At 41.3% G+C, this 21,154-nt stretch overlaps 1 protein-coding gene across 10 annotated transcripts in view; it reads left to right on the top strand.

The window, feature by feature from the left end:
- The window catches only part of LOC117400717 (focal adhesion kinase 1-like), a 164,041-nt gene that overhangs the window by 82,444 nt on the left and 60,443 nt on the right, over positions 1-21,154 (top strand). For all 10 annotated transcript variants that reach the window (XM_059021267.1, XM_059021264.1, XM_059021265.1 and 7 more), the window contains 7 exons: positions 8,011-8,065; positions 10,818-10,958; positions 11,227-11,304; positions 12,126-12,233; positions 14,509-14,626; positions 16,160-16,190; positions 16,952-17,004. In XM_059021267.1, coding sequence (XP_058877250.1) covers positions 8,011-8,065; positions 10,818-10,958; positions 11,227-11,304; positions 12,126-12,233; positions 14,509-14,626; positions 16,160-16,190; positions 16,952-17,004 — 584 coding nt within the window. The remainder of the gene's footprint in view (positions 1-8,010; positions 8,066-10,817; positions 10,959-11,226; positions 11,305-12,125; positions 12,234-14,508; positions 14,627-16,159; positions 16,191-16,951; positions 17,005-21,154) is intronic.

Consider the following 21,154-nt stretch of genomic DNA (forward strand, 5'->3'; position numbering starts at 1 on the left):
TGATGCCAGGGGCAAGTATGACTATTCATGAGATACGCCCTTTTTTTTTTTTTTTCGGCTTGTCTCTGCTCCTGTCGCTCCCACTCGGCCATTGAATGGTTTTCTCGGCTTTTTCCGGAGAAAAAACGATTAGAAACCCGTTTTTTGCGTTTTTTTGATTATGTCGGAAAGGGTCCGACATTGGACCGGATAGGAATAATTGCAATGTCGGACCAGGTCCGACATAGGACCGCAAAGGGTTAATAGACTCCAGGCTCATGTAATTAACTTCTATTCAACCTTCCCAATATAGAAGTTGCTTGCTAAGTCTGGAAGTGTATCAGGTGTGCCTTTACCCCCTAACCCTCTGTCACTTTGATCACTACTGTGGTTTTTGATCAGAGAACCCAAGGGAGGTAACGGAGATATATAGATGGTTCAATCCCTAAAGTGAATATTTCGTGTGCTGGATTACAGTGTGATGCCTATAGACAACTTTTAATGAAAAATAATCACACTGACCCATTCAATTTGAAGTTTCAACGATTCAGAGCATTACCAGTACTCCTTTGGTTTATGAAATGCTTAAAAATTGATCGAGTAGATCCCACGTCGGATCCCAGCTAATAGGCAATCTGGGAGGTCCAGTACCTTTGTACAAGCTATTTTATTTTATTTTAGTTTAATTTAGTTAGCTGAATATTCCATAATTAAGACTTAGACTTACGCTATAGCTGTAAATGTATTGCCATGGTACAGATTGAAACTCATATAATACGTTGTATAAAAGAAATCAACTTACTTGTGACTCAGATAATATATAAGATAATAAGATAACTTGTAGTACTGTCATGAAAAGAAAGCACCGAAGAGCAAAACTTGCAAGTTGCAGTCTTTTTTGGGTAAATTAGATTAATCAACCAATTTTTTTTTTTTTTTTAATTGACCAACACCCACATGCATGATTAATCGATTAATCTGTAATCAATTAAAACTCCTAGTTATAACATATTTTGCCCTTGGGCTAGACATGCAAAACACTAATAAACGCCCACCGCTAAAAATCCTAAAGCATAATATGTCACACTCTAAAGCTAAAATGTATTTCCTAGCCATATAGCCATGCTTCAATATAAGTGAGATTTTAATTCAAGATTATGTTTACCTCCCAAAGTTTTGTTTAGAATGTAAGTAGACAAGAGCTGTCTTCGAAGGCAGAGGCTTCTGAATACAACCAAACAGCAACCAGCTTTTCAGAGCTCTTCAGAGAATGGTCCAAACAGCTTGAGTTAGCAAGCTGAATGATACTCGACTGGGGTCTTGCTTCGACTTTTATAGAACTTTACCTCTGCTTCATGCGTCAGAAGACTTAATTAAATCTAAACATTTGGTCCGTTTTGGGCAGCTCTTATCTTTAAGTGAATGAGATATTTTAAAAGTCCCGGCAACTCCTTTAAAATTAATTGGATATGATCTTGTGTTTTCTACCTTTCTAATCTCTAAAAGATGTGAGGTAATTTTCGAACTGATAACATTATTTCTGGTACCATAAAGTTCTCACTACTTATTGAGAGAGAGAGAGAGTGAATGAGATGTTTTTAATATAAAACACCAGCTCTGTTTAATTATTCCAGCCTTGGTCTAAATGTATCTCCTCCTTAACAGTAAAAACATACTTTTCAGTGTGTTTTAATAAACTTGTTTCTTTTCATTTACAAGTGTGTGTTCAACAGACTTTGCTTCTCTCTACCTAAAAATCCCTTCTCCAGCAGACCTTGGACAATTTATAGATAAAGACTCGAAGAGACACACTTTCTAACCGGAGCTACTTTAATTAATAAGAAACTCTACTGTAAACACTTTCCCAAATCCATTGTGCTTTGTGATGGTGGTCCACTATGGAAGGTGCTATATAAAATAAAGATTGATTGATTGCATGAAGTCATGCCTTTGCTAGATTTAAGAGACTACTTGGACCGGTATCTCTACAGATAAGAAGAAGTTCACATCTTAATTTCAAGCATCTAAGCTCTCATTAATTTTACAGATAACATAATGAGGCAATGAGAATAAGACAATTAACTTTGTTTTCTTGTACTGTAAAGTACCTTCTGTTGGTTAACATACAAGATTATACACAGCAAAAGAACCTTGTATTGGAGACAGCGTCTAACTAGTAAACCCCGCTTTTGACGCCAAAATTCCCCATCTGCTCATGTCCAAGGTTGCCCCGCTCATGCAGGCAAAAGCAGAGAGGCCTTTCACTGTAAGTCTACTGTAAAAGCGTGTAGCTTCACAGGTTTACCAATGGTTTCTAATTAGGCCACAGCTTGCACTGAATTATCTCATTTTTAGACTTAACAGTTTCCCTGTTATAATACTTCTGTTCTCCATTACAGCAAAACCTTAAAACAAGTAAAACACTTATATTCTGTTTCAATAAGTTTAGAATATCTGTGTAGTTAGCTTAAAGACTGCTTCCAAATCAAGCTTGCCTTTTTCTAATAAGAAACTTGACTGTGAACACATTCTCAAGCTAATTAAATGAGATCCTCGTTTCTGCCTTTTCCTCTCAAAGTTATATAGGCCTCTGCGCCAGCGGCTCTCAGATAAGGGAGGCAAGTACTTTCCACAGGTGTTCTTTTAATAATCTTGTTTCTTAGTTCGAATCCTGTCTCCTGCTCATAATTTGCTGCAATAGTATTTCTGCTGGCTTTATATTCTTTAAAACACGGTACAGTTATTACAATATTTTAACATTGTTGCAGTTTCACAAATGTTCAATTTGTATCCCAAAGATCGTCCTGCTTCCAGCAGGGGTGACAGTCTTGGGTCAGACTCTACTCTCAGTGGATCTATCAAAGCCACTACAAGATCCTTTATCCATTTCTGCACATCACAGGTGTGGGTGACAGTCTTTAAAAGCCTGATACCTGCAGAAAATCTTAAACCTTTTTAGCCGGGCTCCCATCTTTGCATTGTCATCTCCATCATCAGTGAGGAAATGAAGCTGGTTCTATCAAAGAGCCATGCATTTCTGCCGCATACACCTTTCACTCAAAGGTGCTCGCATTTTGTGCAAGGGAGGAAGGGTTTTTGGGTCACACGTGACATCTCGGAAGCCGTCACGTGATGAACAGGTCACGTGATGAACAATGCTGCCAAGTTGTTGGAGGCAAAACTTGTGTTGCTTTGCTGTTTACTGATAATTCAGTTGGTATAAAGCCAGACAAATGCACCCTTTCTCTGAAGACAAGGGTTTCCCCTGGTTCCTTTTTCCTGCAAGAAAAGGCAGCTGGTGGTCTGACTTGCAATGTCCTGTTTTAAAATCCTGATTACCAAATTTTAAATTCCGCTATTCCAGCACTTGACTGCTGGGCAGCACTGTTATTGGAAAATCCCTGATGGCAGAAACTACAATGGTAGTCAGCTAAGTGGCAGCTACAATAAGCTAGCCCATTCTGTTGTATACAGTAAGCTATCCCTTTCTGTTGTATACAGTAAGCTAGCCCTTTCTGTTGTATACAGTAAGCTAGCCCTTTCTGTTGTATACAGTAAGCTAGCCCTTTCTGTTGTATACAGCAAGCTAGCCCTTTCTGTTGTATACAGTAAGGATGTATCTGTGGGACAGGAAAATGTAAACTGTCAAAAGCAAAACAACTCTGGATCATTTTATTATGGACCCTTGTTTTTACTGTATATCAAATACTGTGGCGGTACTTTATCGTGTGAGACAGAATTGCACAGCTAATGAATATACATTCCCTGTCCACTTCTCTGACTGGCTGCATACCAGAGCTGTGCTGCGGAACCTGCTCAAAGCACACACACACACACAATAGCAGCCAGGACAGGCTTTGCAAATGCTAATGTGATTTCCAGGTCAACCAGTTCACATGGCCCATGGATGAATGTAGTCCTGACTCTGGACCAGATTATAACGGGGTGTGAAGTTTGGATGTGCTCAAGAGATGTGTCATCTATATCCTTTATATGCCTACCTGCATGAAAACCTCAGGGTGTGACAATTTCAATTTCTGGTCAGTAATCAGTGATATAGAAACAATAGGCATCGTGTGAAACATGTTAAACCACTTTGTGCTTTAATTAGGCATCTTAAACAACTTCTAAAAAGTCTCATGCATTTTACCATGTGTGACTATGTGTTCATTTTCTCTTACTATGTTAAATTAATTGCATGTGTGGCCTATTAAAGTCATCAATTAAATTAGACCATCACTAATTTGCCTATTTTGACTTTTTGCAGTGGTTTGATTTGACAAGTGTCGCTTACTGTGGCATGCGAGTGCGCCCCTTACTGTAGCATGCGAGAGCGCCCCTTACTGTAGCATGCGAGAGCGCCCCTTACTGTAGCATGCGAGAGCGCCCCTTACTGTAGCATGCGAGAGCGCCCCTTACTGTAGCATGCGAGAGCGTCCCTTACTGTAGCATGCGAGTGTGTCCCTTACTGTAGCATGCGAGAGCGTCCCTTACTGTAGCATGCGAGTGCGTCCCTTACTGTAGCATGCAAGTGCGTACCTTACTGTAGCATGTGAGTGCGTCCCTTACTGTAGCATAAGAACATAAGAACATAAGAAAGTTTACAAACGAGAGGAGGCCATTCAGCCCATCTTGCTCGTTTGGTTGTTAGTAGCTTATTGATCCCAGAATCTCATCAAGCAGCTTCTTGAAGGATCCCAGGGTGTCAGCTTCAACAACGTTACTGGGGAATTGGTTCCAGACCCTCACAATTCTCTGTGTAAAAAAGTGCCTCCTATTTTCTGTTCTGAATGCCCCTTTATCTAATCTCCATTTATGACCCCTGGTCCTTTTTTCTTTTTTCAAGTCAAAGAAGTCCCCCGGGTTGACATTGTCTATACCTTTTTAGGATTTTGAATGTTTGAATCAGATCGCCGCGTAGTCTTCTTTGTTCAAGACTGAATAGATTCAATTCTTTTAGCCTGTCTTTATACGACATGCCTTTTAAACCCGGGATAATTCTGGTTGCTCTTCTTTGCACTCTTTCTAGAGCAGCAATATCCTTTTTGTAACGAGGTGACCAGAACTGAACACAATATTCTAGGTGAGGTCTTACTAATGCATTGTAGAGTTTTAACATTACTTCCCTTGATTTAAATTCAACACTTCTCACAATATATCCGAGCATCTTGTTAGCCTTTTTTATAGCTTCCCCACATTGTCTAGATGAAGACATTTCTGAGTCAACATAAACTCCTAGGTCTTTTTCATAGTTCCCTTCTTCAATTTCACTATCTCCCATATGATATTTATAATGCACATTTTTATTGCCCGCATGCAATACTTTACACTTTTCTCTATTAAATTTCATTTGCCATGTGTCTGCCCAATTTTGAATGACCTTTGCTGCTTCAACAGTGTCTGCCACTCCTCCTATTTTTGTGTCGTCTGCAAATTTAACGAGTTTGCTTACTGTACCAGAGTCTAAATCATTAATGTAGATTAGGAATAGCAGAGGACCTAATACTGATCCCTGTGGTACACCACTGGTTACCTCACTCCATTTCGAGGTTTCTCCTCTAATCAGTACTTTCTGTTTTCTACCTGTTAACCACTCCCTAATCCATGTGCATGCATTTCCTTGAATCCCTACTGCGTTCAGTTTGAGAATTAATCTTTTATGCGGGACTTTGTCAAAAGCTTTCTGGAAATCTAAATAGACCATGTCATATGCTTTGCAGTTATCCATTTTCAATGTTGCATCCTCAAAAAAGTCAAGTAGGTTAGTTAGACATGATCTCCCTTTCCTAAAACCATGCTGGCTGTCTCCCAGGATATTGTTACCATATAGGTAATTTTCCATTTTGGATCTTATTATAGTTTCCATAAGTTTACATATAATAGAAGTCAGGCTTACTGGTCTGTAGTTACCTGGTTCGGTTTTGTCTCCCTTTTTGTGGATCGGTATTACGTTTGCTATTTTCCAGTCTGTCGGTACAAACCCTGTGTCAAGAGACTGTTGCATGATCTTGGTTAGCGGTTTGTAAATAACTTCTTTCATTTCTTTGAGTACTATTGGGAGGATCTCATCTGGCCCAGGGGATTTGTTTATTTTAAGAGCTCCTAGTCCCTTTAACACTTCTGCCTCTGTTATGCTAAAGTTATTTAAAATTGGATAGGAACAGGTCGACATGTGGGGCATGTTGTCCGTGTCCTCCTTTGTAAAAACCTGTGAAAAGTAATCATTTAATATATTTGCTATTTTTTTTTCTTCATCTATGATTTTGCCATTTGTGTGTCTTAGACATTTAACCTCCTCTTTGAATGTTCTCTTGCTGTTATAATATTGGAAAAACATTTAGGAATTGGTTTTAGCCCCCTTAGCAGTATTGATTTCTATCTCTCTCTTGGCCTGTCTAACTTCCTTTTTGACTTGTGTTTGCAGTTCCAAGTACTCTTTCTGTGTGCTTTGTTTTTGGTCCCTTTTTAAACGCTCTGTAAAGTGCCTTTTTTCGCTGAATATTTTTTTTAATTGATCTATTAAACCATTTTGGCCATTTTGTTTTAGATTTAGATTTGTCTACTTTTGGGATGTAATTGTTTTGTGCCTCTAGTACTACATTTTTAAAAAACAGCCACCCTTTTTCTGTGGATGTTTTCTCTATTTTACTCCAATCTACTTCTATTAGTCTCTGTTTCATACCTTCGTAGTTTGCTTTTCTAAAATTGTAAACCTTAGCTTTAGTCATTACTTTTGGGGTTTTAAAAACTATTTCAAATGAGACCATGTTGTGGTCTGAGTTTGCCAATGGCTCTCTGACCTCTGTTTTAGTTATTCTGTCTTCATTATTTGAAAAGACTAAGTCAAGGCATGCCTCCCCTCTAGTCGGTGCCTTGACAAATTGCGTTAGGAAGCAGTCATTTGTCATTTCCACCATTGCAATTTCGTCCGTCGTGCCCCCCATTGGGTTTTCCCATTTTATATGGGGGAAGTTGAAATCCCCCATTAGTATGGCTTCTCCTTTTCTACACGCATTTCGAATGTCATTGTACAACAGATTATTTTGCTCAGCGTCTGAATTTGGCGGTCTATAGCATGCTCCTATTATTATGCCCTTTGAATTTGTGTCCATTATTCTGACCCATAGTGATTCTGCATTGTTTTCTTTGTCCTGATTTAACACCTGGGCTTCAAGGCTATTTCTTATGTATAGCGCTACCCCTCCGCCTCTTCTGTCCTGCCTGTCTTTCCTATACAGTGTGTACCCACTAATATTATATTCGTCTCCATCACTCTCAGACAACCAAGTTTCTGTAACACCTATCACATCGTAGTTACTTGTTAGTGCAGTAGCTTCAAGTTCTAACATTTTGTTTCTGAGACTTCTAGCATTAAGATAAATACATTTAATAGTGGTCTTACCTGAGTTGTTGCCCTTGTTTTGATGTGGTCTCCCTTCTGTTTTTTTGTTTTCTCCCCCCTTCCTTTCTAGTTTAAATGCTTCTGGACCGCCTGAAGGATCCTTTCTCTGAGTAGATTGGTTCCCTTTCTGTTTAAGTGCAGTCCGTCCCACCTGTATATATAGTCCTTGTTGTAGAAAGTGCTCCAATGTTCAAGAAAGGTGAAGCCTTCCTGTGTGCACCACGATTTCAGCCATGCATTTTGATTTTGTATTTCCAGCTGTCCATATGGTCCTTTGCAATGCGAGTGTGTCCCTTACTGTAGCGAGTGCGTCCTTTACTGTAGCATGCGAGTGCGTCTCATTCCAGGTATACTTTATTCTAGATAGGTGGTGTGTGTGTGTGTGTGTGTGTGTGTGTGTGTGTGTGTGTATACACAGTGCTGTGAAAAAGTCTTAGACACATTCAGGAGTTACAATGTATATAATATAATATATATATTATTTTTGTATTAATATTACAGAGCACAAGATAAAAGCAAAGTATATTTTGCTGTGATACAGACAATGTGGGCTGCAGCAAGACTAAAATTATGGAGTGTCTTGTGAGTGCTGCAGGAGTTAACCAAACATGTATTAATCCTTTCTACAGGAAAGACGTTGGCTTGAGAAGATTCTTCCCCAAAAGTTTACTGGACTCTGTCAAGGTCAGAATAATTATTGAAATAACACTTTCAGTTCATTGTCTCTGTAAAATCTGGCACGTTTGTTACAGGTTCCGTTTCTGAAACTCTATTGGTAATGTGAGGAGAGAATTCATAAGGGGGCGCGCCGCACACAGTAGCTTTAACAGGGACTGCAGCTGAAGGAAGTTCCAATAGTATAATGGCGTGCTATGTTAAGATCCCCTATATAATACAACACTTGTTGAGTTGGGGATGAGGGGAGTAATGGCTGTGTAGTTAGAGGATGATGTTAAATAAATGGAGGGGGGGAGGGGAGTAATTGCTGTGTAGTTAGGGGAGATTATGTTAAGTAAATGGGGGGGGGTAATGGCTGTGTAGTTAGGGGATGATGTTAAATGAATGGGATGAATGGGGGGGGAGTAATGGCTGTGTAAGAGGATGATGTTAAATGAATGGGGGGGGTAATGGCTGTGTAGTTAGCGGATGATGTTAAATGAATGGGATGAATGGGGGGAGTAATGGCTGTGTAAGAGGATGATGTTAAATGAATGGGGGGAGGGGGGTAATGGCTGTGTAAGAGGATGATGTTAAATGAATGGAGGGGAGTAATTGCTGTGTAAGACGATGATGTTAAATGAATGGAGGGGAGTAATTGCTGTGTAAGACGATGATGTTAAATGAATTGGGGGGGAGTAATTGCTGTGTAGTTAGAGGGTGGTGTTAAATGAATGGGGATGAGGGGAGTAATAGCTGTGTAAGAGGATGATGTTAAATGAATGGGGGAGGGGAGTAATTGCTGTGAAGTTAGAGGATGATTTTAAATGAATGGGGGAGTAATGGCTGTGTAGTTAGAGGGTGATGTTAAATGAATGGGGATGAGGGGAGTAATGGCTGTGTAGTTAGAGGATGATGTTAAATGAATGGTGGGGGGTATAGTGGTGGTGGACGTACAGTATAGAATTTTACATATATCTAGTTTGCAGCTTGTACCGTTTCGTCCTAGGACCTTAGCCCTTGAGTATAGTAAGGGTGTGCACTACTGAACAGGACGTCATCTAGCATTGATTTAACAATAAAGCAATTTGGATGGTCATTGCATTACATGTATAGCAACATAGGAGAATCCTTACCATATCATTAAAGGAATTATTATTATTATTATTATTATTTATTTCTTAGCAGACGCCCTTATCCAGGGCGACTTACAATCGTAAGCAAATACATTTCAAGTGTTACAATACAAGTAATACAATAAGAGCAAGAATACAATAACTTTTGTTCAAGCAAGGTACAAGTGTGACAAACCACAATTCAATAATACAGCAGATAATAGTGATAGTTACATCAGGATGTGATTAAATACAAAGTACTACAGGTTAAACACTTGGCAGATTACAGTATTCTGAAGTACAGGATTAAATGCAGTAAAATAGGGGGCAGATAAGAGCAAAATAAAGCACATTTACATGAAGGGTGATAGTGTCCCAGGATACAAACAGAGGAGTTCTACAGGTGCTCTTTGAAGAGGTGAGTCTTAAGGAGGCGCCGGAATGTGGTCAGGGACTGGGCAGTCCTGACATCTGTAGGAAGGTCATTCCACCACTGTGGAGCAAGGGTGGAGAAGGAGCGGGCTCTGGAGGCAGGGGAGCGTAGCGGAGGTAGAGCTAGTCTTCTAGTGCAGGCGGAGCGGAGAGGTCGAGTGGGGGTGTAGGGAGAGATGAGGGTCTGGAGGTAGCTGGGTGCAGTCTGGTCAAGGCATCTGTAGGCTAGTACAAGAGTCTTGAACTGGATGCGAGCGGTGATCGGGAGCCAGTGGAGCGAGCGGAGTAGTGGAGTAGCGTGGGCGAAGCGAGGCAGAGAGAACACCAGGCGGGCAGCAGAGTTCTGGATGAGCTGGAGCGGACGGGTGGCAGACGCAGGGAGGCCAGCCAGGAGGGAGTTGCAGTAGTCTAGGCGGGAGAGGTCCAGGGCCTAGACCAGGAGCTGGGTAGCATAGTTGGTGAGGAAGGGTCGGATTCTTCGGATGTTGCTCAGGAAGAATCGGCAAGTGCGTGCCAGAGTGGAGATGTGCTGGGAATAAGAGAGGCAGGGGTCCAGGGTGACTCCAAGGTTCTTAGCGGAGGAAGAGGGAGAGAGTGTGGTAGATTCCAGAGGAACAGAGATAGAGAGATCAGAGGAGGGGGAGGAGGAGGGAAAGAAAAGGAGGTCAGATTTAGAGAATGTTCATGAAGGCTCAGAGGTCTCTGTAAAGGTTTGAGGCTTAACCGGTACATTAAAAGAATAGCATTTTATTAAATGTTTAACTGAAAATGTCTTATGGTGCTCTAGCATTCACATTCACGTTTGTACTGTAATATCGGGATGCATTAAAAACCACTGCAATTCTAGTAAATACAAAAGTAAAATGACTATACTTTAAATAGTGCTGTCTTTTTCATTGGAAATGTGTATGATGCTTGTAGTTTAGACTAAAGGGTTAAACCTTAAATTGATTAAACTAAGATTTACAGCTTAAATCACACAAGACCAAACTACAGTGCACACCCTGACAATGCAGCCTGTTAGACTTTTCATATCTGTGCACACATGTTTGTGAGAGAGATTCAAGGGAAACAAGTGTTCCTATGTTAGTTTGCTGTATGCATATTCACACTGTGTTTTGTGTTTGTAGTTTACTGTATATATATTCACACTGTGTTTTGTGTTATGTTATAGTCTGCTGTATGTATATTCACACTGGGTGTTTTGCATTTTTCTTTCATTTTTTTTTTAGGCTAAAACGCTACGGAAATTAATCCAGCAGACCTTCAGGCAGTTTGCCAACCTCAATGATGAGCAGAGCATTCTCAAATTCTTTGAGATTCTGTCACCGGTGTACAGATTTGACAAGGAGTGTTTTAAATGTGCTCTTGGGGTACGTACTTTTAGGTTAAGATAGAAAGAACTGAAAACTGAGTTTTTGAATTTTGTATCTGTGATTAGTAAAGGGGTGTGGGTGTGTGTGTTGTCTGTTTTTGCAGATCCTTGCTCAACAGTGACACCTGCTGAGCAATGGGAGCCTAAAGAAATTGAGTTGTTAAGTGAAAAGGCAGGACTGAGGCTTATCTCCTCACTGAGAATGTATCTTATTGCAGTTCTTCTGGTGTTGTGGTTTCTGATTGTCTGTGCTCTTTATCTCACAGTCGAACTGGATTATCTCAGTGGAGCTGGCGATTGGACCAGAAGAAGGAATCAGCTACCTCACAGACAAGGGCTCCACGGTATGTGATTTCTTTACACATCGTAATTCTTTCTTTGTTTCTATAAATTAAACAATTGTTTCTTCTGTGTTATCTTAGTGCATCTCCTGTGAAAGTTTGAAATAAATGGTGACCCTGTTAAACAAATGACATAACTGACTTCTCAGGAAGGGGGGACAGCCCCAGCCTGCTGCACCTGCAGTGACTGGCTGATTTGTTTTATTTTAGTGTGTTGTCTTATGTCTCATCCAGATTTCTGTTGTTCTTTGGTACATTTCCAATGTTCTTCCAACTGTCTTGTTTTATTAGCAGGAGAGGGTAATTGGGAGATGGAAGCAGCAACAATAACTCAAAAAATAAAATATAAATATATTCCATTGCAGATGGTATATCATGAAAATTGAATTTGGAAAATTTGGACTTAAAACACACGTTTCACCAAAAAGCTCAAGCATGGTTTGAGTATATACTAAAAAAGAGAGATTTTGATGAGGCTGTATACTGCACTAGAAAGATAGTTAAGTCTTATTAAGAAGGGTTATAGGAGACTTTATTTAAGTTTTTAAAATCTTAAATGAGTCAAGAATGATGACCCCAGTCACTGTTTCAAGAGCAGAACAGAAACCATGACAAGAAGTAACGGTTTGAAACTGGGGAATTAGAAACAAGGAAGCGTACCTTGTATTTACACAGAGTGGGGAGTGTGTGGAATGGGTTACCAAGCCACGGGTTGAGTAGCTCCCCCTTCTTCGTCATTGTTCTTATGTTCTTGTGCTTGAACCTGCAGTCATTGTGATTCAATTCTGTTTTCCCACTCTCTCTTTTCTTTGTCTTTTATTTAGCCGACCCACCTGGCTAACTTTAACCAAGTGCAGACTATCCAGTATTCAAACTGCGATGACAAGGATCGGAAAGGAATGCTGCAGCTCAAGGTAGCAGGAGCCCCTGAAGTAAGTGAAAGTGAGATGAATGTGACACTGTCAGTAAGTGACTGTCAGATGAATGTGACACTGTCAGTAAGTGACTGTCAGATGAATGTGACACTGTCAGTAAGTGACTGTCAGATGAATGTGACACTGTCAGTAAGCGACAGTGAGATGAATGTGACACTGTCAGTAAGCGACAGTGAGATGAATGTGACACTGTCAGTAAGCGACAGTGAGATGAATGTGACACTGTCAGTAAGCGACAGTGAGATGAATGTGACACTGTCAGTAAGCGACAGTGAGATGAATGTGACACTGTCAGTAAGTGACAGTGAGATGAATGTGACACTGTCAGTAAGTGACAGTGAGATGAATGTGACACTGTCAGTAAGCGACAGTGAGATGAATGTGACACTGTCAGTAAGCGACAGTGAGATGAATGTGACACTGTCAGTAAGTGACAGTGTGATGAATGTGACACTGTCAGTAAGTGACAGTGTGATGAATGTGACACTGTCAGTAAGTGACAGTGAGATGAATGTGGCACAGTGTCAGTAAGTGACAGTGTGATGAATGTGGCACACTGTCTCCCTTCCTGTATATGTACACAATATGCTTCAGTCATTACATGCTGTTTATGTACACCAGGTTAAGATACAATCAGAAAGAGATGCACTGTGAATCTGTGAACTGCGGAACAGCTATGAAAATATTGTCACTGCATTGCGAAAGGCTTTCATGTCCAGTAAATCCCGATTGCAAAATATTGAATAGTGTTACTGTGTGAGCATTGCCCTATGAATCACACCACTGCCTAGGAACTTGAATAGTGTTACTGTGTGAGCATTGCCCTATGAATCACACCACTGCCTAGGAACTTGAATAGTGTTACTATGTGAGCATTGCCCTATGAATCACACCACTGCCTAGGAACTTGAATAGTGTTACTGTGTGAGCATTGCCCTATGAATCACATCACTGCCTAGGAACTTGAATAGTGTTACTGTGTGAGCATTGCCCTATGAATCACACCACTGCCTAGGAACTTGAATAGTGTTACTGTGTGAGCATTGCCCTATGAATCACACCACTGCCTAGGAACTTGAATAGTGTTACTGTGTGAGCATTGCCCTATGAATCACACCACTGCCTAGGAACTTGAATAGTGTTACTGTGTGAGCATTGCCCTATGAATCACACCACTGCCTAGGAACTTGAATAGTGTTACTGTGTGAGCATTGCCCTATGAATCACACCACTGTCTAGGAACTTGAATAGTGTTACTGTGTGAGCATTGTCCTATGAATCACACCACTGCCTAGGAACTTGAATAGTGTTACTGTGTGAGCATTGCCCTATGAATCACACCACTGCCTAGGAACTTGAATAGTGTTACTGTGTGAGCATTGCCCTATGAATCACACCACTGCCTAGGAACTTGAATAGTGTTACTGTGTGAGCATTGCCCTATGAATCACACCACTGCCTAGGAACTTGAATAGTGTTACTGTGTGAGCATTGCCCTATGAATCACACCACTGCCTAGGAACTTGAATAGTGTTACTGTGTGAGCATTGCCCTATGAGTCACACCACTGCCTAGGAACTTGCTAGACATTAATATGGGGTATTTACTTTTTTCTCTTTGATTTAAAAGCACTCCCCTAGAGGCAATTCTATCTATGTATGTATGTATGTATGTATGTATGTATGTATATATGTATGTGTGTATGTATGTGTATGTATATATGTATGTATGTATGTATGATTATTATTATTATTAGGGACTAGCACAGTTGTGTTGAACAATTATTTTACAAGCATGTTGACTCATTCCTCTTTTTTACATTTGTTCTGTGTAGAAATATCTAAGGATCAATACAATAGAAAATGGTTATGAAAATTGCCGAATTTATGCATAGTTTGAATGCATTAGCTGACTATGACCTCTGCTGGTTCTTCAGGGTGGATAGCTGAAGTCTTTCATTGTTGTTCATGTACAGTAGATGTAAGCAGGTTGCACTGGCAGTGCCATGAATCAGTCCAGCACTCTGGGAAAGGGTTCACCAGCATTTGTATCTGAAGTTAACTAACTAATACACACAACAGTTGACAAGGTGAAGTTTTGTACGGAGTTCCTCTCCAGTTGAATGGCTTCATTTTACCTCAGTGCCCCTGACCCTGCCTAGATGAGAAGTCTGTGTTTGCGTGCAATGCTCTGATGTAATGGGCAGCTGTGTGATACTGAGCAGTTGCAGTGGAGATAGATAATGCCTCTTTGTTGACTTGGTGTTTTGCAGCCTCTAACAGTGACAACGCCGTCGTTGAACATCGCAGAAAACATGGCTGACCTGATAGATGGCTACTGCCGGCTGGTGAATGGAGCCTCCCAGTCCTTCATTCTCCGACCACAGAAAGGTATGAAGACACAAGCGCATTGCTCCTCACTGTCTGTATTCAAGTTAAGAAGCAGCTTGTTTCTTGTCAGTGGTTTTGTAGAATGTGGGAGAACAAGATTGGGGGAGAGAGAGAAAGGAACAGCAGCATCAGTGGCAAACACAGCAACCGTTAGCATAGATTGAAAATGAGTTGTTTAGATTGTTATTTAGAAAGGCCTTACTAATTAAAAAAAACCAAAAACTTAAGAATACAGAATAATACATAGATCAATAATGTTTGTGCAGTTTACATAATCAACTGTATTGCCTCCGAAATTTTACACGCCGTGTTCAATGTAATATTTATTGACAAGGCTGTACGCAGTTTCAGACCGAATATTAAACATGCAGACAGGACAGGAGTTTTTTCTACAATTCTAAATGTTCTTTTTTTTCCAAACGTTATTTTAAAAGCTGCAAATTGCATCTTCAGGAATTACTATGAAGCTTGCAGTGCAGCCCAGCATGTTCTAATGTAATAGACTTGCTTAGCATTAGGCATTAGTCTGTAATACTACTGTTTGTGGTGTAATGCATTGCCTTCTGGTGCGCTAATCAGATTAGGGTGCAGGATTGATACTGGCTTGCCATCCGATGAGAGACCCAAGCATATAATCCTGTGCCAAGTAGGTTACATTGTACACATGGTCTCAGAGCCACATTAGGATCATTTAACTTGAAGGATTAATAGCTGGGATGCTGCTGATTTGTATCTTTTGTATTTCTTCTCTTTTTTCTAACCAATATGTACTGTAGCATATTTGTACTGTGTTTTGATTTGTATGAGCACCTAAACAGACTTGGTAAAAGCACTGCATTCATAAGGAAAACTGTGTGTGGTCTGCATCGCATTTTGTACAGGGTTGTAAAACAGTGTTACATTGTTTCTTACTGGTTCTGATGAACTCCACACATGAGAATGTAGGGGTGTGGAGTTCATCTCGACCCAGAAGAAACCCAGCTACAAGTAATTACAGCTTTCTCCGTTTCTGCCAGTAGAACCATGCTGTTTGTACAAGTGCTCAGATTCATGTTTCAGTTGAATTAATCCGCTGTGACGCCTTGTTTAGACATGAACACAAGAACAAGCTGTTTCCACCTTCACTCACTGACCCTGTGCTATTGGAGAGCCAAGCCATGACCTCCTGGAACATATTCAAGGGGAGAAGTTTTTAGCATAAACTATTTGAATTGTCAGTCTCATTGTGCAGGGAATCATGGTTGTGTAGCAGTTTGAGCTATTCCAGGTTTTCCTGTGAGTCCTAGTTCTAAGTTACCTGTGGTGTGTCAGTTAAGCTCACACTAAAAGCTGGAATGGTTGGAATGCTGTGGATACTGGAGTTTGTATTTTGTTTTAATTCTAATTTTCTTTCTTTAATGCTACATGGTATTTTGAGTAACCATGCTTTTAAAAAATGGTCAGTGTTAACATACAAGGATGACAGGTACAGTTTCTAAACTGGATTTGCTGCTGTTTCATTTCTGCATTTGTGTTTTTTTTTCTGTCTTGCAGAGGGAGAGAGAGCTTTGCCATCGATCCCAAAGTAAGCTTGCCATGATGGTTTTTTATTTCTTTTAAGTTTTTAGCATGTTGACATTCGTATATGTTTTCAGAATTCTGATTGGTCGCAATGTTTTGCAGAATCTTAATGCCTGCCTAGTATTGACTATGTATACTAGAAATGAGTCTGTGAATATTCCTTAAATGTGTCTTTTTTAAGTTAACAACTCACAGGAGTCGTGGTTTATTATAGTCATTTAGGTAAGGATGATGCAGTAACTGTATATCTTTGCAGTTAAGTTATGATGGACCCAGACATAACCCCCGCCCCCCCCCCCCCCCCCCCCCTCTGAATTTTGTGTTGCATTTCTTACTGCACTCCTCCCTCTAGTCTGCAACAATTACACCTATTCAGCCCAGCACACTGGAGCACACGCTTTGGTCAAATAAGGTAAAATGGTTTAAAGCCAAAGCTGCTTTTTTTTTTTTTTGTTTGTAACATCTGGAAAGACTTTCAGACTACAGATAAGATTTCAGATTCCTTGGCTAAATAGCGTGGAATTTCTCTGTGTGCTGTAATGTGAATTGACTCCTTTCCACCCACCCCCTTTAACTAGTCCGATGGTTGCTCCCATTCATCAGTTTTAAACACAATCCTCCACAAACCACACACTCCCCTCAATGGAACGGTCCAGCTGATTTCTGGAGAATACCCTGGAGTCTAGATAGAAAGAATGAATTCATAGTTGCACTTCCACAGTGGAGAATGTACAGCATTCATTGATTCAAACCTTTGTTTTACAGGCTCGGCAACAACGAGAAGCAGGGGGTTCGGACGCATACTGTCTCTGTCTCAGGTAAGGGACTTGCTGTCACTGTAAGTGACTCTGCATATCATGCACAGTTCACAGCCTACCTCTGTAACACGCTTTGTGATCGTGGTCCACTATGAAAGGCGCTATATAAAAATAAAGATATTATTAAGGTAGGCTGTGTGGTCCAGTGGTTAAAGAAAGGGGCTTGTAACCACCTGTAGTTGTAAGTGACTCTGCAGCTGATGCATAGTTCACACACCCTTGTCTCTGTAAGTCGCCTTGGATAAAGGCGTCTGCTAAATAAACAATATGAATAATAATTTATTATTATTATTATTATTATTATTATTATTATTATTATTATTATTATTATTATATGGTAGGTAAGAGTGGGCACACAATGTATGATATTGAAAAGAGGGGAAAATATCTATTATATACAAAATATCTATTGTATATTTTTTCTTTTAAATATATGCTTTATTTGTGGGATGTTTAAGTTTAACACATTTTTTTTTTAGTATATGAAATGGTTTTGTAATTTTTGAATGACCTTTGGAAAATAAGTTAGAAATTCTAAGAAGTTGTGTATCTGCAAAGTTTGACAACGAAAGTTTAAAAAAGAAAAAGGAACATATGAACAGTTTTGAGTGATGTTGTTGTCCGAATCTTAATTGCATTCAATAGGTTTGAGAGACAGGTCATTAAGATACTTGGCAGACGATTTCGATTTCAGAACGTTCGTTGACATTAAAATACAGAAGCATGTTTGGTGTCAGAGTGTTTCTCTTGAGGGATTTCATTTTCTAACACGTGTGTTCCAGTTGGTGTTACTATAAATACCACAGCAAATGCTTATTGGATTCTACATCATGGTATTTAGTATGTGTGAGGCTCAAAAAAAAAACAGTATGGTGAAACAGGACTGTCATCCCTTGCTTTTGTGCTAATTTTCTTTTTATTTACTTGAAGAATATATTTTTCAATATGTATATTTAGTTGTGGCAGGGCAGAAGTCCTGCTGCTGTAAGTAGTGTGTGTGGGAATGTCAGGTTGGCAGGGATGAGGTTAAATCTATCCCTGTCAACAATCACAGGTGTTCCATTCCACAATTAGGGAATTGGTGCTAACATGTATAAAAGGTAGGAGAAATCCTTTGTCTGGTGGAGGGAGTTTAGTGATCTGTGACGTGTGTGTGTGTGTGTGTGTCTGTAGTGAAGGCGAATGCCCAGCCTACCTGATATTGTTTTGTTTGAATCTTTATTGTGGCCCGTGTGCCTGTTTATTTGTTCCATTGTTTTGTTTGTTGTTTTGTGAATTAAATGTGTGCACCAGCGCTTCACTGCAGCTTCTGTCTCTGAGTCTCTATACAGCGCTTCTTGTCTCCGAGTCTCTATACAGCACTTCTTGTCTCTGAGTCTCTATACAGCGCTTCACTGCAGCTTCTGTCTCTGAGTCTCTATACAGCGCTTCTTGTCTCCGAGTCTCTATACAGCGCTGCTTGTCTGAGTCTCTATACAGTGCTTCTTGTCTCAGAGTCTCTATACAGCGCTGCTTGTCTCTGTCTCTATACAGTGCTTCTTGTCTCCATACAGTGCTTCTTGTCTCCAAGTCTCTATACAGCACTTCACTGCAGCTTCTGTCTCCGAGTCTCTATACAGCGCTTCTTGTCTCCGTGTCTCTATACAGCGCTTCTTGTCTCCGAGTCTCTATACAGCGCTGCTTGTCTCTGAGTCTCTATACAGCACTTCTTGTCTCCGAGTCTCTATACAGCGCTGCTTGTCTGAGTCTCTATACAGTGCTTCACTGCAGCTTCTGTCTCTGAGTCTCTATACAGCGCTCCACTGCAGCTTCTTTCTCTGAGTCTATACAGTGCTTCACTGCAGCTTCTATACAGCGCTGCTTGTCTATGAGTCTCTATACAGCGCTTCTTGTCTCCGAGTCTCTATACAGCGCTTCTTGTCTCCGAGTCTCTATACAGCGCTTCACTGCAGCTTCTGTCTCTGAGTCTCTATACAGCGCTTCTTGTCTCCGAGTCTGTATACAGTGCTTCTTGTCTCAGAGTCTCTCTTCCTGCTGGTAACAGCCTGGGCCGTGACACTGTCCTGTCACAATAGTATATCAAAGGATGACAGTTTTACAAAGAGCTTTAACATTCATAGTTTTATTACAATATTGATGTGCGATCTTCGATATACGGGAGTAACTGCAGACCTAATTGAAACAAGTGTTGCAAGTGTGTCCCTTTTGTCCAGTAGTGAACCAGATGTTCATATCTACAATTAGGCTTGTGCCATAACTCTGTGTACAGGAAATACACTACATTTCTACAGGAGCCACCATTACCCCGGTGCCCAGCTGTTAAATCTTCTGACCTAATGTAATTGTAAAAAACACCTTTTTTATTATTTATCTTTGTTGTGTAGCAATATTAAGCTTTTATTTTTCAAGGGTTTACCATTTATTCTCTACAAGAATAAAGTTGCTGCTGTGTATGACAGAGTGCTACAGCACACCTTATAATTAAAGTTTATATGTCTAGTGTTGGGGGCCTTTTATAATGAGAGTGTATTGTATAGAATAAGCAGTTCCCTGTCTAAGGTTTGTTATTGGTACAGCCAGCAGTTCCCAGACATTTGCAGGCAGCACCAGGAGTAACAAGTCTTTTACCAGTGCTAAAATGGATTGCATTGAATTTGGGCTGCATTCTAAGAGCTGGTCTGGAATGCTGTTCATCCAGAATACTTTTTGGGTGGGTGTTTGGTGGTCGTAGATGTTAGGTAGGTATTCGCTGGGGATTCCAAAGGAAGCGTCTCATTGGCTTTGGCGTTCCTGTGGGTTAGGGAGGCAAAACCGTCGGAGACGCTTTCTCCTCATCACGCTACAGGGTCATTCCGTGACAAATCACCCAACAGGTTACACCCTACAGCTCCAATTTACACCAAACGTGGTTCTTGGGGTTGTTTCAGGCAAACAAGCTCAAATTACAATTTTTAGACTGATCAGCTAATCAGCTGCTCCGGTTCCACTGTTGGAACAGCAGGTTGAGGACATAACTGTCTGGCAGCAGGACGACTCTGTGTCTCTTGCAGCCTCAGAGGAGCCTAATGAGGACGTGGAGCAGGAAGTGGAACTCGGGCCTCAGACTGAGGACACTTGAGTCGGAAACTTTTTCAGTTCCCCTCCCCTTTGCTGGGGAGCTCACAGCCCTGTTAAAGCATGCCACCACAGCGCTACAGGTGCCCTGGCCTGAGCCACAATCACTTTTTCACAGTGACACGTCACTGCATGGCGACCCTATCCTGGTGGAAACAACTGACCCATCTGTGCCTGGGAAGGGCTCTGCGTACTGTCACCAGGAGGGAGGTCATCGCCACCGATGCCTCTGGCACAGGCTGGGGTGCGGTGTGGAACAGGCAAGGAGTGCAGGGCACGTGGCACCCCCACCTGGGTGGGCTACCACATCAAAGTCCTCGAACTGCAGGCAGTGTATCTTCCTTGGGAGGTTCAAGGCAGGCATGTGTTGATCCAGATGGACAACACGACAGTGGTGGCTTATGTAAATCACCAAGGTGGTCTGCGGTCACCCTGTCTCCTTAGAGTAGCCAGCAATCTACTGTTTTGGGCACACGACAACATTCTATCTCTCGGAGCAGTTCATCTGTCGGGAGTTATGAATGGGGCCGTGGACCTCCTATCAAGGAAGGTTCCTTGCGGATCGGAATGGAGACTTCACCCCAACACGGTGAACGTGATTTGGGACAGATTCGGGAGAGCACAGCTAGATCTCTTTGCCTCCATGGAATCAGCCCATTGTCCCCTCTGGTTCTCCATTCAGGAGAGCGAGGCTCCGCTAGGTGTAGACGCCATGGCCCACATGTGGCTGAGGGTTCTACTGTATGCCTTCCCACTGATAGCAGTGCTACCGATGTGCCTGGAGAAGATCAGGCAGGACCGGGCCAGGGTGATCTTAGTAGCCTCGTTCTGGCCCAGGAGGACTTGGTTTTCGGAGCTGTTGCAACTACTGTGCTACCACCCCTGACAACTGCCTCTCCGCCGTGACCTGCTCAGTCAGGCGCGAGGGACCCTGTGGCACCCCGACCCATCGAGCCTACAGCTCTGGGTCTGGCCCCTGAACAGCTGCATTTCAGCCAGCTAGGGCTGTCTGAGAGTTATTTCAACTCTTCAGAAT

The sequence above is a fragment of the Acipenser ruthenus genome, chromosome 4, assembly GCF_902713425.1.
Source record: "Acipenser ruthenus chromosome 4, fAciRut3.2 maternal haplotype, whole genome shotgun sequence".
Taxonomy (NCBI): domain Eukaryota; kingdom Metazoa; phylum Chordata; class Actinopteri; order Acipenseriformes; family Acipenseridae; genus Acipenser; species Acipenser ruthenus.